General features: G+C 37.1%; 1 protein-coding gene across 1 annotated transcript in view; it reads right to left on the bottom strand.

Moving 5' to 3' along the window:
* LOC122790606 (kinesin-like protein KIF14) overlaps positions 1 to 18,569 on the bottom strand; it is a 1,004,205-nt gene that overhangs the window by 472,731 nt on the left and 512,905 nt on the right. Inside the window, exons 15-16 of the mRNA XM_044058133.1 lie at positions 17,594 to 17,745; positions 2,756 to 2,903 (exon numbers count right to left, since the gene is read on the bottom strand). Coding sequence (XP_043914068.1) covers positions 2,756 to 2,903; positions 17,594 to 17,745 — 300 coding nt within the window. The remainder of the gene's footprint in view (positions 1 to 2,755; positions 2,904 to 17,593; positions 17,746 to 18,569) is intronic.

Here is an 18,569-nt window from a genome sequence, read left to right as displayed (position 1 = left end):
CAGTCTGGCTCGACTCAGCTGTAGTGTTATACAGAAGTTGTGCAATTAGTCCTACAGGAGTTTTTTTTTCTACCTAGTCTGAGCTGATCATCCAACTGTGTAATGATTTTCTCTCTCGTCTCTTCCATCTCCACAACTACCTTACAGGCTCTTTCCTTGTCCTACAAGGCTTTTAGCCATCCCTGGATAGGCTGGGCCCTATCCTGTACCAGACTGTCACTGCAACTTAAAAAAGGGAAATTTCCACCCACATTAAATGGGAACTTTGTCAGTCCTACCTCATGAAAGTCTGCCCTTGATCCTGATAACTAGAAGTCCATTTCTAACTTTCCCTTTGTTAATAAGTTTTAAAACATGTTATACATGTACAAACGGATACTAACCATCAGAAGTATGTCATTATATCTCACTCCATTTGGCTTCTATGTTAGACAGTAGTTACAGGTTCCTAACTAGAAGCCTTAATTTCTCATTAAGACACAAGACCAGTGTTCATTATGCCATGATTGTTATGCTGGATCTCTCCTCCGCATTTTGAGGGGATACTGTGAAATCCAACAAGACCCACCTGTGTGGTCCTGAATTCTTTTGCCTCCTACCTCTCCAGGCTAACATGCAGTAGTTTCAGGAGTTAGGGCCTCTGCTTCCATTTGTGGTGTTGTGGAGGGCATCATTCTGGGCCAACTGTTACTCTTTGTGCATCTCCCTTTAGATGTTTGCTCACAGAAGAACATTTCAATGCTATTGCTATGCTGGTAACAGAGCTACAAGTCCCCTTCTTTTAAGATTCTGTCCCTAATGTAAGCAATACTGAACATTTGGAACATACATGACTGGATTAATTAAGTAAATGCAACTTAAAACAAACGACTGTTGCTATGGCAATACATACTACTCTAAATTAGAGTTTATTAAAATGCTAATAACCAAGAGCCATATAATTACAACATAAATCAATAAAAACAGGCAACACAAAACAATGTAAAATAGGTTTTGTGTCCAAATTGCATCTATAGAAGATTTAAACTTCAATTCATTTTAAAGGTACACAATTTGTGTTCTGTATTTGATGACAAGATGACTCAAAGACCAAGTTTCAGTAGTGGGCAAATTTTCCTCTTCCATCCTTGGAAAATTGCCCTTATTAAATGCCTCATCTTCCTCTACTGCCATCCCTGTACTGGTACATGCTCTAGTTTTCTACCACATGGACTGCTGTAATGCATTGTACTTAGGACTGCCACACTAAAACTGACTGACTGCATATATTGCAAACATTCACTGCTACGCTGCTTGAAGAGAAAAGAAAATACCAACACGTTACACTGGTTCCTTTTAAGCTGCACTGCCCACCAATTAAGCAAGGATTTTTAAAATTAGTCACCTGGCCTTTATTTACTTGGATCTGGCCTAACTTGCAAGACCAGTTTGTCTGGGACTCGGCAACCCAGGTTGCAGGCACTTCACAGTGGGTAGCATGAATCTTCACACATTCACGCCCTTTACTGTTAAAGGACCAGACCTCTTAAATGAGCTACACACATGGATGTAATTCTTCATGGTTTGCATATCCAAGCACTCTAAACCTAACTTTTGTTTTAAAGAACCTATTGTGAAGAAACCCAGTAAACACCAATTGGCATTTTACATTACACGCAATGTAATGTGCTGCTTGCTTTGTATGCAGAGTTCTTATTTTTATTTACAGTATTCATTTCATCTTGCTGTGCTTTACTACAGCCTATTTTTTCTTCATGCAAAGCATATTTGTTTATGTTTTAACTTTTATATTATTTGTATTTCTTTAATGAGAAAGTCTGACTGGTCATGGAACCCCTTGTCATCATAGGACAGGGAGAAAATACAGAAACAGTCAAACAAAAAACAAAACGTGAAAATCATTTTAAGTACATAAATCTGTGGCAGTCTGATGGTAACTTGTACACTTCACTCTTATTTACCTGTTGAGCAAAAATTAATACGGAAGAACTGCAGAATATAAAGGTCCAACTGTTTTGTGATTTGATTAGATCTTGTCCACTCAAACCTGAAGTTCAAGCATTGATGCATTTATGATATTGCTTCAGTATGTGGAGATGGGTTTGATTAACACTGTACAAACAAGCTAATGAAACAGCACAATCAACACAAAAGGAAAACATGCTGAAATATTCACAAGGTCAGTTTCTATAGTAATGAACATAGATCAGTGGTGTCTCATTCAAACAGTTAATTTAATTCATAATATATAAAAAATTAACAGTACATAGTTTGGAAAAATGTGTGGGCTAATATATCAAAAAACTTGGCTTACAATTAAAAACTTGGAAGAATTTAAGGTGGCAAAAATGGGCATTTCAGCTTTATAGCTTGATCCTGACAAGAGGCATATTTAGGGTTGTGATCGATCTTTAAGGCTTTATATACAGATTTTTGGAAAACTATTTTAGATATGAAAACTATCACCCCTCCTAAAATGCAAAGTCTTAAATTCTATGATCAACTACTCAGGCAAAGGAGGCCTCAGTTTTACCTCTAAAGATATTATTGTCAGTATAGAGAAGGAAGGATGGTCATTTAACAATGGTGGGAGACATCAAAGTGAAGTGTGAAAATAGTATTTCAGACCACAGATCACTTGTTTAATAACTAAAAAAGCAACATAGCTGTCATTTCATTAACAAATGACATATCTCATGAATGCACAAAACAAAATGTAGCTTGTATGTTATATCTAACAAGTGAAGCAACGCACCAGCTGACTTTCCAGTTCCTTAATATGGTTTTCGTACATCAACTTTTGAGCAGAAAGTTCCTGCTGAGCCAACTCCTTAGCCATCTGCAATTCATTTAACATTTCCTTCTGTCCCTGCAAACGGGCTTCTTCAATTTCTGCATCTATTCTATGTTCAAAAATGGAGACATTAAGTATTACCCAGAATGAACCAAGTTTATTCAGATTTTTTTTTTTAAGAAAGAATGTGCAAAATGATTTTTCTGCATACATACAAATTGAGTTAATATTTACTTACACATCCTGTTTTAATGCACTTGGCAAAAGATTTTTAATTCCGTTAGTTTGTATGATTTATACACCATTACTTACACTATAAGATGGTTCCATCCATGCTGTTTTCATCAGGAACAAACAGTTGTTAAGAGATTTAAATTCTAACAAAAACTGTGACATCAGTACTCAAACAAATGGATTAAAATAATCACCAATAAAACACATTTTTTTTTTAGGGATACGGTAGTCTGCTACCCACCCTACCTTCATAGCACAGATGTTTCCAAGTCTGTCCACTTTCTAGAATAACCAAAAACAATAAAAAAGTGGTGCAAAATAAAGAACAGAAAATAAAGAAAGCACCAATCGAGGACTTAAAGATAAAATCCACCTTTAATAAATATAAGTATTAAGCGCTTTCATCCTGGGACCATCAGAATACAAAAAAACTCTGTGAAACAGTTTAAATATCCCTCCTCAAATTGTGATACACCCATAATTGGCCAATCTTATCCCTTCAAAATGTTGTCATCACTCTCTAATTTAAAAAGCATGAAGTACATATAAAATATCCAAGAAAAAGCACTATAAAAAAATATACTACACAATTACAATTGCTGTATCGGCATCTATTAGAGAGGCCCCTGCCATTGTCAATGACTGTTTGGATTTTGGACTGAATGGCCTGTTATCTAAAGACTTTTGTTTCTCGAGGACTCGGGACAATAATACTCGTATCAGGGGGAAGCGGCTGCTTCGGCCAACAGTGGGACATTTGACTCAAAGATATGATGTACTTTTTTGAAAAAAGACTAAAGTATAAAACATTATAAATTGATATAGCTTATTTTAATGAATGCATTTCCTTGAAGATTGGGCCGCAAGGCTTGCGTATATACAAATTTCCGTTTGACGTTTTTTATGAGGAGAAAATTGCAAAAAACCCCACCTCAGGGCAGGTGTTATCATCCATTTAGTTATAGTGAGATAGTCAGGGATGGGCGATTAAATGATGGTGAAGAGCATGTGGTCAATTGTAATACTATTCACAGTGAGGAGGGTGAACAGGATTTTCATGCAGCCACAAGTGGAATTACAGGGGGAGGAGCAATTACAGGGATTAATGGTTTTAGCCTTTTAAAGGTGTAAAGTTTGTCCCTGAAAGGAAAGGTGATGTGGCAGATAATATGGAATGAAAACTATGAGAAAATTGAACCTTGGTATTTTTTCTGGGCAGGAAGGACACCAAGTGGAAAAATTTAGAGGGGGTAATTTAATACCAAAGAAGGCATTTTGAGGTCTTTGAAAAGGTGGTTATGGATGACATTTACAAAATACATCCAAATAGTAACCAATTTAGGCAAAAATTTAAGCATATGGCCTGTTATGTCAACTAAATATAATACAGAGAATGTTATTTGATGATAGGACCTATATACCTGTATCAAGAAATCAGATCAATATTATGATTTTCTTTATACAGAAAGGATCCAATTATTTCTGCTGGTGGAGAACACACCTCATTTGGTAAAGGATTCTTGGCATTTCCTAAGGGAATTGAAGAAGGAAATTTGGAATAGAGACCTTACATTTCTTGCAAGAGATATCAAAGGTTTATTTTCCATAATCCCGAAAAAAGAGGGATTGGAAATGTTTGAAAAGACCTTATTTTTATGTTCCGATTTACCAAATGACCATATTGCACTCATGTGAAATAATGGCCATGGTTTTACAGAACAATTTTATGTTCTTTGAGGGAGAATTCTTCCAACAAGTCAAAGGAGTTGCTATGGGGGCAGCATGTCCCCCCATATATGCCAATACTGTTTTACTTGGTTGGGAGAATAGACAGCTCTTCAACTGCCTCTACTAGAATAATGTGCAGCTCTATACCAGATTTCTGGCTAGCACGTATTTTGTGGAAGGGTAATGGGGAGGATATTCAAGATTTTGTACAATATCTGAGTGAAACCACCCAATAGGTTTATAGGTAGGTACTAGGCTATCTGCCCAAAGGCATTTAGAAGCACAGCCAGAATGTGTTGGCTTTCGCCACCCCCTTAGATTAGTTCCCTGTTCCTCTGTCCAGCAGAGCCACTGAAGAGATCCGCGGGGTAAACTTTCCCATCCACTAGTCAAGGTTTCTTTTGAAGAGTGTTAGCGAGGAGCTCTGCCTAATGTAGATTGGAATATTGTTCCAAAGCATGGGAAGTCTCTGGGACAGGAATCTATCCCTCCAGCACATCCTATTTATTGTTGTGATGAGGTTTAGATCCCTAGAGTGTGTGGCTCGAGGGGATAAAGTTTTCATCTGGAATTTACCTGTAATTATGATAAATCTGGTATTAAATATTTGGATAAGTTTGTTTCCCACTCAATTGATGGTTTCAAATCTAAGATCTACCGTAAGGATACCTTTTGTAATTCCTGCTTACATTTTAATAAGCGTCTCCCAATGGCCCATAGAGAGACTATTATAAAGGGGCAAGCCATATGGGTTGCCCGAATAACCTTTCATTTGGAAGATGTTAAGGGTGAACTAGATAAAGAGGGAGAAATGTTTTATGGGAAGGGATACCCAAAAAAGATTGGTAGATCCAATTCTGGATGAGGATTACCAAAAATGGGGAGAATATAAGCCCTTATTGGGTATTGGAGTAGATAAGGACAATCACATGAAAATGCAGACCATGATGAAATATGAGAGATCTTGTGTATTACAACACAATCAGTTGTCAAAGGAAATTTAAAAAGTGTTTATTAAAAACTGGAACATTTTTATGGTAAATCCTGATATTTATGACATGGATGTGGGGACCACTATTTATCAAAAAAACTGGGGTTAATTTTAAAAAACTTTTACAGACCAAGATTAATCTGAAGGAAAATTCTTATTATGGAACCAGACTATGTGGGGCTTGTAACCAGTGTTGTTATATTAATAAACAAATGGATATTACCTTGGAGAACAAACTCGGGAATAAGACTATCTTTAAGAGGGGTAACTGTACTACAGGTAAGGTTATATATTTAGCTCATTGTGTGGCATGCGGATGCTTCTATGTGGGAAAACCAAGCATGCCCCAAAGAAAAGAATTGAAGAGCATTTAAACGAAATTAAAAATATACAGAATAGTGCTTTATATAAGCATTCCTTAGTGTGTAATGGCTTCACAAAATTTGTATTTGGTATTTTGGAGGGCATCAAGATTTACCTGGGGGGGTGACTGGAAGAATATTTTAAGGAAGGGGAAGGCTGAATGGCAATTTAGATTGGCCGCTATGTTGCCCCCTGTATTAAATGATGCTATCTCCATCTCCCCATTTTTGTATGAAAGGGCTTATAAAATATGAATATAATTACAGGGGAGAAAACTATGTTTTTAATTTAATACTGTATATAGGTGGTAATATACATGATTAAAGAGCTTATTGTAATTGTTTAATATTGCTTTTTATAATGTTTTTTCTTGGATATTTTATATGTTCATGTTTTTAAATTAGAGTGTGATGACATTTTGAAGAGATAAGACTGGCTAATTATGGGCGTATCACAATTTGAAGACGGATATTTAAACTGTTTCACAGAGGTTATTTGTATTCTGATGAAGTTTCAGGATGTAGGGACAAAAGCGCTTAATACTTGTATTTATTAAAGGTGAATTTTATCTTTAAGTCCTCAACTGGTGCTTTCTTCACTTTCTAGAATAATTTACCCACAATTTTCAGACAATTATGTTCAGACACGTCAAAGTACATACTTTACAAAATTTTTACTAAGCCAGTTCATCAGTCATTCGGAATGGAATTTTTGCTTTAAAGCTGCAAGTTTAAAATGTACATCCATTAATCAGTTTGCTGTTTGTATCAATATCACTCTGCATCCAATGATTTCCTATTTCCAAAACATTTAAAATTGAACCATTTCCTTTATTATAATTTTCACTGATTAGCATCACCATAAGTTCATGACGATAAAGCCAAGAAAAAAGATCCAAATGGCTATCCAAAGAGAAGGAACAAGTCATATAGAAGAGTAAAATAAACTAATGCCTCTAAAAAAATGCATACAAAAATAAGCACTTTGATTTCACGTTTTTAGCAATATGTTTAGCTGCATTTATTACACTGTTTCGTCAAGAAGCTTGACTTCTATAAACTCATGTTAATATTTTCAACTTCCCACATATGCATCACAGATTTTTGAAGTTAAATGACAGAATTATTTATGTAAGGTTATTCTATAATCATGGAGAGCATTGTGTAATTTATCTGTCATTTTTATATTACTAATCTTTTAGTGTTAGCTCCTCCATCGGTGCATTCAAAGGACAGAATTTCAAACAATACCTTATTAGATTTTGTTTTATAAACTAGACAGATGTCACTACATATAGTAACCAATAGAAAAGAGAACAAGGCCATTCATGAAGCCCTTCGGAATAGCTCATGTTTTTTCATAAGTATTGCATTTCAAAATCAATGTATCTAAGCTCTGTAAGATGGCTTATTTGAAGACCGACAATTATAGGAAAGTAATCAATAATGATTCTGATCAGTGTGTTATAAAGTGATACGACTATCCCACTAGTGTGACTGAATATACTGTTTAGAAATAGGTGGGCTACATCACATATTTCTCACACATTGGCAAATATACAATGGTCAAACCCCAAATTCTTGTCTGCTAGCATAAATAATGGCTTTTTATAATTTTACAAATTTTATAATGTACTTTTTGCAAAGAATTACACAGGCTGACACAAAGTGAGGTCATTACGGTTTCCGCAGTCCAGTAGTGCTGAGTAGGAACAGATACCTAAAGCACCCCCAATTACACCCCTGCCATCCACAGTGCTTACTAAGTACGGCAAGGTTGCAGATTGCCAAGCCTTTCCTTCACATCACTGCATACCCATCTCAAATTTAGAGTTTGGAATCTGCTTAATGCAGATATCCAGCACATGTGAAGAAACCCAGAGAAAACCTGCACAAGAAGGAGGACATGCAGGTACTACACATACATGACCTCAGTCCGGAAACAAACTAAACTCCTTCCTGTAATGAGAGATGACTCATTGCACCACCACATTACTACTGTACTGTGTTTATATTTTTTGCAGATCTTTGAAAATATCAGAATTATTATTGAATGTTACCTGGTTTGCAATTATCCACATGTTTTGTTACCCATCTCACTTTTTGTATACACGATCAGTCCAAAACTAAATATCCCCAGTAAAAAGCTTAAGGGACAAACATGGGTATACTTTATAATTATACAGCAAGTTATTAAATTCTGGGAATCCATTTTTATTGAATTTACTTGCTGTGTGTTCATGAATACCGGCGTTAAAACCATAAAACTCAATGAAGTATCCCAAGTAAATTTAAGTTACTTAAGAAAACATACTAGGATGCCATTCCTGGTATGTCATTTAGTGCATCATAGTTTCCACGGGTAAAGTCTAAGGATGATCAGTTTATGATGCTTTTAATTTGTTCTTATGATGGTAGCAGATCATGATCTAACTTAATAAAAATAAAAAGGTGGGGAGTAAAAAGTGACTTATGTTTGTAATGATACCAAAGATAATTCAAAATCAAACTAAGCATGGATATATTTGTTCTGAAGTGTTTTAAGTCACAAAATCAATTAACATTTAAAACATTTATTTGTTGTCTAGTATTCTCTAAGTTCATGTCTGCATAGATAAAATCCCCATGAGTGTTTTTTCCTGGATTTTTACATGTTGAACTTTACTCAGGAAATGGGGTCTATATTAAATTAAAGATTTATTTCCATGAACAGCTATTAATAGACAGCAAATGTTCAAGCAAATGTGTACATCAACAAATAAATCGAATAGCCATAGTTGACCATCACAAACATGAAAATAACCCTGTCAAAAACAGAAATTAACACCTTATGAACACAATTCCTAATCTTTACAGTACATGTCTAAATCTATAAAGCTTCCTTCCATATCTGAATAAGTTAAAATGAACCACATCTACAACTGAATTGAAAGTATAGCACAATGTACTTTCATACTATACAAATATACCTTATGAATTTGACAATATATATATTTATAGGACATTGTCAGTGTTATGCCTTTCTGTTTCAAACATTAAAATATATAAGCAATTCTGTCCTGATTATTTCCTCACTTACTGCTGATGTAAGAGTACATAGCCTTTACTTGAGGTCTGCCAACTATGCTATTTGATTTAACACTGTTTAAACATTTATATCAGCAACGTTCACCGTTTTGCTGTCGATGAATAGCTGCCTATGGAATTAAATCTTCCATGATTTAATTTGTATTTATTTAGACATTTGTTCATATGTTTGTAGTATAAACCCCAGAAAATGCAGACACTCAGAAGACAGACAATATACAGTTGAATACTACAGTACTAGATTCAAAGCCAAAGATATTAATTACCGTTTGAGTGGTTTAAGCCCTGGGGTATTTCTTTAGCTTCTGCCTTTCAGACATTTTCTAAGATTGTGACAACAGCACATTTACATCATTAAACCTACAGCAAGAAAAGGATGTAAACATTGGAATTTGTCGTGTGCATTTTGGATCTTTAACCATGTTTCCGTAATAAACATCCTTCAAGCAAAGAAAAGCTTCCAAGTAGCCTATTGTGGTGGCATTGATAGAGTTATTCTTGTATTATGTAACATTTTTTCCATGTTTTCATATCAAAGGTGCAAAAAAAATCAGGCAATGGACCATCAAGTCTATGTCCAAAAAGGAATCACTATCAATCATACAGCAGAAGAAATTACTGCACTACTACTGTGAAAATATGGATTGAAGATCTCCTCCACAGTAATCAGGACTGGCAGAATAAACAGAACATCTTGGACACAGGAGTTTTGCTCATGACACATGATTGACTCAAAGGCTCAACATCTACTACTCTGACAAAATTTTTCATTGTTGAGCCACATCAGAGGGACAAATGAAACAGAAGTTATAAAAACACAAGCTAAACTTGTCATCAGGAAAGCAACAACTGCTGGAGTTAAGGGACAGATTATTCTAGCCAAACAGTTCCACAGAAAAAAGTGTGTATTGCAACACTCCATGCAATGCAACACTGTAAGGCTATATGGCCACTGACTCAAGTGGGGGACAAAAGCAAACTAGATTTTATTTTTTGTTTTTTTGAAGCACTTTATTTAGAAAGATGGTTCTGAAGACCTTAATCAAAGTGAAGCAAAATTTATCAGTACAAGCCTTTATACAAAATGATGCACAGAGGCAAAGGAACATTCCCGAAGAAGGTAATGCTCTTAATGTTAATATAAACTTTAATGACAGCTGTCCCCTTTTTGTGCTCTTTAAGACTTTGCACTTGAGGCAAGACCAGCTTCTGTACCTCAAAACAGACAAAGATGTTGGCAATCAAGAACCTGCCACTTTAGCAGTAGCAATGCAGTGCTCTCTAGATCCTGATGAATATTAAGTAGGTTTTCTGTGCTGTAACAATTTGGTTCAGCTTCCTAGTTTTTTTAATGCTCACGACTTTAGCAGTTCAAAGACGACAATGGAGGACAGTCATCAAAGAATGGATAAAAGGTAATTACATCTGGTCTTTGAAGACATTTGTATCTGCAACTATGAATCAGATATAACAATACAATATACACAGAGCAGGATTTCTGCATGTGCTGGTAGTGACTAGAGCCCTTTCTAGTGGCCTAGGCATTGAAGGTGCAGTCTGAGACACACCAGCAGCTGACAGTTGTCATTCCAGGAATAAGGAGACAGGTTCTACCTCTAGCTATGGCTGAAAACCAATCTGAGCCATGAGATATTAAAAATGGCACCAATAACCTAAGCAAGGGTATACACATATGGTGCAGATGAGCAAAGACCACCCCCGCTCAAATGAAATGTATACAGTTCTTTTGAAAGCAAATTAGTTGTATCCCTTAGCAGAATAGCAAAAACTCGATTATGCAGAAACTCTGAAGCTTATGAACACCCCTTGGTAAGAGGATACTCTTACACCTAAGACTAAGTAATTACTCTATACATATAGCTGCATTTAGTGGCATCACCTACTCTGACCAAGTACACATTACCAGCATACTAGCAAACAAAATCAGTGTGAATTTTACCCCAAAGCTGACTATCCAAAGCCCACTTATCCCCTGAATCTCTCAGATCTCCCACCATTAAACATGCACTGAAGGTGCTCTCTATGACTAAAACTACTTCCTGCTTGGGAAACTGATAATATAACTGGTTGTTTTATCTCATGACAGCCAAATGACACATCCAGGTGTTTCTGCAGTTACATCCTACAGATGCCCGTAAGCATCAAATATTGCTTTTCATATTTGCATTCATTCAAAACCATGCTACATATGAAGTATTAAAAGATCTAATCTTAAGGCTTATATAATGGCAAACAGTGGTGATATTTAACCACTTTCCAGTGAAAGTAAATAGATATTCATTTTTCTTCTTACAGTGTCATAAATTTCATGTTTTTTAAATATCCCAGCAACCAAGTAGCACAAACATAACTGCTTAGCATCAAATGAAAGCTCTCATCTGGAAACACAAAATACTGCTGAGAGTATGGGTGTAACTTGAGTAACTGCTGAGGAATTGTAAGTGGTTTAGAAACTATTACAAACTTAAGTTACTGTGTTTAAACTAAATTTTATAAGTCACAGTAAAGATCTAGAACCTAAAGAATAGTACCACTATAAAAATAGTTTGTGCTGAAGTGTTTACCATTTTCACTTCTTTCGTAACCCTTATGGTTACAGAGATATGAACATTTGTTTGAACTGTGAGGGCATAATCTGATTCTATCAATGAGCTTAGGCTCCGCCCATTGGAAGCTGCAGTGCAAAGTTCCACAGCTCCATTGAAGGGAATAAGTTAATATAACAATAACAGACTATGTATATATAATGTAATATACCACACAGACATATATTGAAAATTTACCCATGGTTGGCGTGGTTTAATCATGAGGGCGAAGCCAGAGTGATTAAATAAAGCCAACCGTGGGTAAATTTCAATATACCACAACCACGGAGTCCGTTATTGATATTATACAACATTATTTAAGAAAAAAATACTTACTTTTCTTAAATGCCTTTGCATAACGGTGCATTACTGTTATTGCGCGGCTGGTGGTATACTTCTTCCTTGTGATGATGTACTGCGCATGCTTATGGGACTTGTGTTCCCACGCATACCCAGTACATCAATGTTTTGAAACGGAAGCAATAGAGAAAATTCTCCGTTGCTCAGTTTTTTTCTTTTTAATTATAAGAAAAAAAAAACTTTAGGGCAGTTTAGGGGTAAAAGTGAGACAGCATGGAAAAAATACAAGGGATATAAGGTAAGTGTGTTTAATTTTAAATAACGTACGCAATTTCCCTAGTATTTTGTCCAAGCTGCCTCTCTGGCATGTCCAGAGTCAGGGCTAAAATTGTTCTTATTTTTAAGAAATAAAAATAAAATTTAAAAAATATACCAACGGAAAGACATCCGGGTGACCAGACCTTTTTCCGTTGACATATTGTGGTATTTACAATGGGCACGCTGGCTGGCCTGGCCAATCAGCATGCTCATTTTTGAATGCTAATGGCCAGTCATTGTATAATATTCAGTAAACAAACCCAGGCAATGCCATTCCTTAAACTATTTAATCAGGGTCTAACCATTGGCTTTGCCCCAGAGGTATGGCACACAGCAGTAGTAATGGTACTAAGCAAAGGGCAGCCATCACTGATCCCAGGAACTTTAAGTGACAGAAAATATAAAGTATAGACTACGACTAGAGAGAAACTACAAAAAAGAATAAAAAAAACAGTGCTGTGTTTAGGGATAGTTTAGAGTCAAGTCCTTCACTAGCAAACGTGGCACACCATTGCCTCACCTGTGGTGCTGAGGGATAAAGCAGACTAACAACTGACTTTTGCATTTAATGGGCAGGCTGGAAGGATGGAGGTCCTGAACAGTCCAGGTAACCAAGTCCTTGACATGATCTGTGCTGGAGGGTGGGGACAGAGTTGCAAAGGTGGTGGGACAGTGCAGGGATGGCATGGGCATGGCTACCCAAGCAGGTGACGGTAGCCCTTAGACATAGTGAGGGGATTAAAGGTGGTCCCCTACAGTGAAGTAGGTGTCCACATCATCCAAGGGAGGAGTTAGGCCACTCAAACAAGATAAACTCCTTACTGATGTCACCTCCTCTTGATGGCTTTTACCCTAGGGAATCCGATGAATATCTTCATCCATAGTGAGCAAGTCTGATAGGAGGGAGCTTAATGATCAGCACACCGGGGGGGGGGGGGGGGGGGAGTCCTAGAAAAACAAGGCATCACATTAAAAACAGTAGTCTGCAAAAAAACATTTAAATGATTGAACTTTTTTGCCCTTCAACAAATGTTTCCTTATGCATGCATACAACAGTGACTAAAAATATAAAGTATTAATCTCCACTGACAAATATTAAAGTCTGACTTTGGAGCAACTTTCCACATGAAACCCATACTTCTGCCAGCTATAATGACATTTTGTTGCATTTGATTACAGTTTCCCCTTTCATTTTTGAAGAACTTTGGTCAACTTTATTTTCTCTTAAGTGTGATTAGGTATTAACACCCCCGCATTCTAGGCTTCCTAAGCAGTATTTAAGTAATATGAAATCAGCACGTCTGGTAGTAAATATAATAGATATGACTGTATTATAACACACTGGCATTTTTCCTTTAAGGATTGTAAGAAAAGTTTACTTAACCACATTTTGTTGTCAAGTATGCCCTCATCATGTAACGAGGGCTTTCCGATTCTAAAATATGTAGGTTTTACTTTTGTCATACCAGTGGATCTATGTCTAGGTATAATAAATTTGGGTTTGTATTTACTGCATGCTGAACAGCTGTCCAGCTTTTAGATTCTCCATATGACAGCATCATCTAATGATGGCAAAGGAGAAGTGTGTATTTTTCGATAGTGCAAGCTATTGAACTAGAGGGAGTCCAGCTATACCAAAACCAGCTTCTCCCTCAAGAAATACTCTCAACCACTCCACCGCCAATCATCACCAGAGAACAGGTTTCCACTGATCTCTGTAAAGCTACAAACATGGCTGCAATGAGGCCTGACAATATACCAGGTTGCCTCAAACATCTTAAGTCAGGACTGATCAGGCCTATTAGAATTTCTGTTTAACCACAGCCTCTGGACTGGCTCTCTCCCAATGGACTTGAGGACAGCAACAGTGATCCATCTGCATAAAGGGGGACAGCAACAGTGATTGATCTGCATAAAGGGGGACCATCTACTGACCTGGGAAATTACACACAAGTTTGACTAGTAAAGCTATGGAAAGACTATTCATGGACCTGAAAAGTAATGACATAGGGAAACTCCAAACAATGGACCCAACCCAATTTAACTTTGTCAAGTACAGGTCATGCCTATACTGAAACTGGTGGATTTATTTGAGAATGCCACTAAGGGCACGGATGAGGGTAAAACAGTACATACCACCTACCTTGATCTGGTCTAATTGACTTACGACAGGACACATGTGGTTAAAGTGGTTAAATCCATAGCCAGCATTATGGCATTTACTACTGATGTGCCACAGGTCTCAGTGCTAGGACCACTCCTGTTTGGAATATACTTTTCCGAAGTCAAGGCTAATGTGGAAGCTACTGGGTGACAGTTTGCCATTAACTGCAAACTGGGGACAATCATCAAATGCCCCAGTGATGTAGATATCCTTCAGGTGGATATAGATCAGACAAATTATTAGTGCCAGAAACATGGCCTAAAACTAAATGCAAAAAAAAGCATCATCGTACACTTTGGGTAATCAAATACCCCAGCAAAATTACATCATCAATAGTACAAGCCTAAGAGTAGACTCAAAGGTGAGAGGTCTAGGTAAACAGATAATATAGCCTGAACTTTGACTACCATGTGTTCACAGTGGTAAAGAAATCCTTTACTTAAGTTGTACCACATAGCTATGGTATCCAGATTCAAGGAAATTATAGTCTTGCTGTACTCCGCACCCATTAGGCCAATAAGAGAGTACAGTTCTTCATTTGGCATATATCTGACTAGGCACTTACAGCAGCTGGAGCAACCTCAGAGGTTCCTTACATGAAATTACAAGTTGTAAACATGTCCTATGCAGATAGACTAAAAGCTCTAGCCCTTTACTTTGCATTCTACCGACTATTAAGGGGTGACCTATGCCTGACCTATAAAGCACTCCCAAATCCAGCCTTGGTGGAGCTGATACATATCTGCAAGTCAAACAGCAAGAGAGTCATCCAATCTAGGGATCTAAACTTAGTCAGCTTCTGAAACAAAACATGCTGGAAAGACAGAAGCGTGTCTCAGAGACTGCTCCTTCTTTGGAACAGTTTTCCTATTCACATCAAGTATAGACCTTCCCTAGCTCTCTTCACATGGAACCTGGATCAATGGATAGGGAAATCACAAATTCACAACTTGGGAGAGTCTATGTCCCTTATGGATAGGGCAATCTATAAGATACTCAAGACAAAGCAACAAATCCATGCCATCCTCTTACCTGTAGGGATCATGTGTAAAATCGGATTATACTGTCTAGGCTTGAAATGGCAATTAAGCCATTAGTCTAGGAATCTTCTATGAACCCATAAACCTATAATATATTCTAGGTTAATGAAACTCTACCTATTCTGAGCAGTGTCCTAATTTACCAGAGCAATTACAAAGACTGCATAATCTGGCAGATATTCCCATATGCAGAAGATCCATGTGCATGTCAGAACTGGAATTGCCAGCAAGGAGTTATGTCTGCCATGCAAGTGGAGCTGCATGGCAATGAGGCTGTCTAGTACAGGAGATCTACTTGTAGGGCAGCATGGACATCATAACTGCATCTCCTCATTCAAGATTGGGGATGGTCATGGGGGCACTAGCCCACAAGGGAAATAAACAGGACACTGAAAACTATCCCCACAGGAGTTTGAACAGCACACAATACAAAATCATGAAAGTGTCCATTCCCAAAAGCTGCACTACATTCTCTCACCTTATGCGGATTTTGATACTGCAGACAGGCAATCTCTTTTTTTCACCAGGTGCTGTTCTCGGTACATAATACTACAGACAGGTGGAGCTTCTCCCTTGCCAAAAATCCCATTTATTTCAATGAACAGTTTTCATTCCAGTACTTATCCAATGTACAACGCATATTACTGTAGCCTTTTGTTGAGATGGTTCACATATCCCTAGCTTTCTTACTAAAAGTTATCCTATAGTAGACATCTATTTACATTATAGTTGTTATTACACTAAATATCAAATGTGATCTGATCCTGTTCCACTTCTCTTACTTAAGTGGGTATAAATGCATTTATTGTCCGATTGCCTGACTACGATGTAGGCTATGTCACTTTATGCGACAAACTATCCCAGACAACTGAAAATACACCTATCCACTGAAAACTGTCTTTTGTATTGCCTCATAAGAATGCACCACCATGTGACTTGATCAAAAACTACTTGGACAGTTGCTAAAAACAGTTGTTACAAAAACAAGTTTATTAAACATATTATAGCTCCTGTTAAGAAACTTAACTGCATTTTACAACTGGAAAGCCCACTTTACATGACAAAAGCATAACTACTGCAAAAAGAAATGGTAAAAAAACACCTTTGCACATTATCTTTAAAACAATCCACAGACACAGAATTTATTTTTGCTTCTGTTAAAGTGATCAACAGAAGCTTATCTCCATGTTGGCTTCAATCTTTAATTATTCAAGAAGTTAACTACAAATACTACAACATAAATGATACATCAGCATGTTGGGAAACCATAACAGAATTTTGAGTAGCAAAGAGCAACACAAACTTCCTGCAAAATTTATTCAGTGGGGTAGAAAAGTGAGTAAAATAATTCCAAGTATTATGTTTAGCAATCTTATTGAGGGAGATGGATGTACAGAATTCAATAGGGGACTACAATGAACATTCATGGCCAAAAGCTGAAAGCCAGTTGTATACAAAATGCATGCAGGCAAGTAAAGTTTATTTCATCAGCTCATGCCTGGGGACATCTAGTCATCATGAAAACATGGCCAAGCATAATCATAACCGTCCACATCCCCCAAATGCAAACTATGAAAGCCTGTATGGTAGAAGTGGCAGTCTATTTATTCGACAACTTACAGAAGTCTGCATGAATAAGTATACCTCTCAATTACTACGGGTAATTCTGCAATGAGAATTAATTTATGCAACACAACTAAAGCCAGAAAGCTTTCAGCTCTAGCAAATGCTTTTTCATGACTGAATTCTGTTAAGAAGTCAAAGGAGTTGGAAAAGTCACTTATAGAAGGGAAGCTCTGCATTACTATTACAAACCTTGTATGTAAAAGTACTCTGGTATAGAAAATCCAGTAAAACAAGCCAGAATACCAGACAAACCTCCATTTACTTTGGATAAGTGCCCATGCACATACTTAGAAAAAGAAACTGGACAGCAGCTAAGACAATCCATTTAATTCTAGCTACTTACTTCTGTTTCTGGGCTTCAATGAGTTCATTCTTAGCAAATTCAAAGTCTTTGGTCCATTCGACTCCTACTACAGAGCTACGGCACCCATTCTGAACTTCAACAGGATGGTTGAATCTGAAGTAATGGCCGCCACCTAAAATCACTCTGTCACCCTAGAAGGCAGAACCCACAATGGTAAGATAAAAATGTTCAATATAATGTAGTTTCAAGATGTCAGTGTTAAGCAAAAGTGGACATAAGATTCACTCATCTACATTATTTGGAAGTCAAATACCTCTGTTCAAGTTGGCAGTTGATGTTGTCAGTACATGTGGTGGATGCAACTTTAACAGCACTGAATGCAATACCTGCTAATCCTAACCTGCATCTTAAATTAAAAACTCCCTTCTCATAACACTACCATTATACAAGACCGCACAGACATTCAGCACACCGTGCACATACACAACTTGTAAGTCCTAGTGCACAAATGCTCTTTTGGTCAATAATTACAATAGCTCACTAGCATCACACACGTGCTTCGTCCAAGTCAGCTGTAACAGGATAAAGGACAGGAGGAGGAAACTGATGCAGAATAAGGTGAAGTCCCAAGACTGGGAAAAACTCCCTTATCAGCCTCAACAAAAAGTTGAGATCCCTCATCAAATCCTCTAAAGCTAGCTATGAAAACAGAATTGCAGCAGATAGTAAAGACAACCACAAGGCCTTCTATAGTTAAAGAATCTCCATGGCAATACCCAGATTTGCTCTGAGCTACTGCCCAATGGTACCTACTATACTGAGCCAACAAATATTGCCAATATACTGGCCGACATATTCAGTACCAACTTTACCCCTCCACCCCCAAAGGACGAATCACAACACCAGTAGATTGCAAGGCCCAAACCCCAGGTTAAAAATTAACCTGCCTTGGGCCACAAAGGGGTTTTAAAACAAGCCCCCTGTCTAAGCCCATCAGGGTTTGCCTACAATAGCC

This window comes from Protopterus annectens, chromosome 16.part0 (genome assembly GCF_019279795.1).
Source record: "Protopterus annectens isolate FY-2018-M chromosome 16.part0, PAN1.0, whole genome shotgun sequence".
Taxonomy (NCBI): domain Eukaryota; kingdom Metazoa; phylum Chordata; order Ceratodontiformes; family Protopteridae; genus Protopterus; species Protopterus annectens.
The sequence above is the reverse complement of the archived record's forward strand: the minus strand, read 5'-3'. Positions and strand labels throughout refer to the sequence as shown.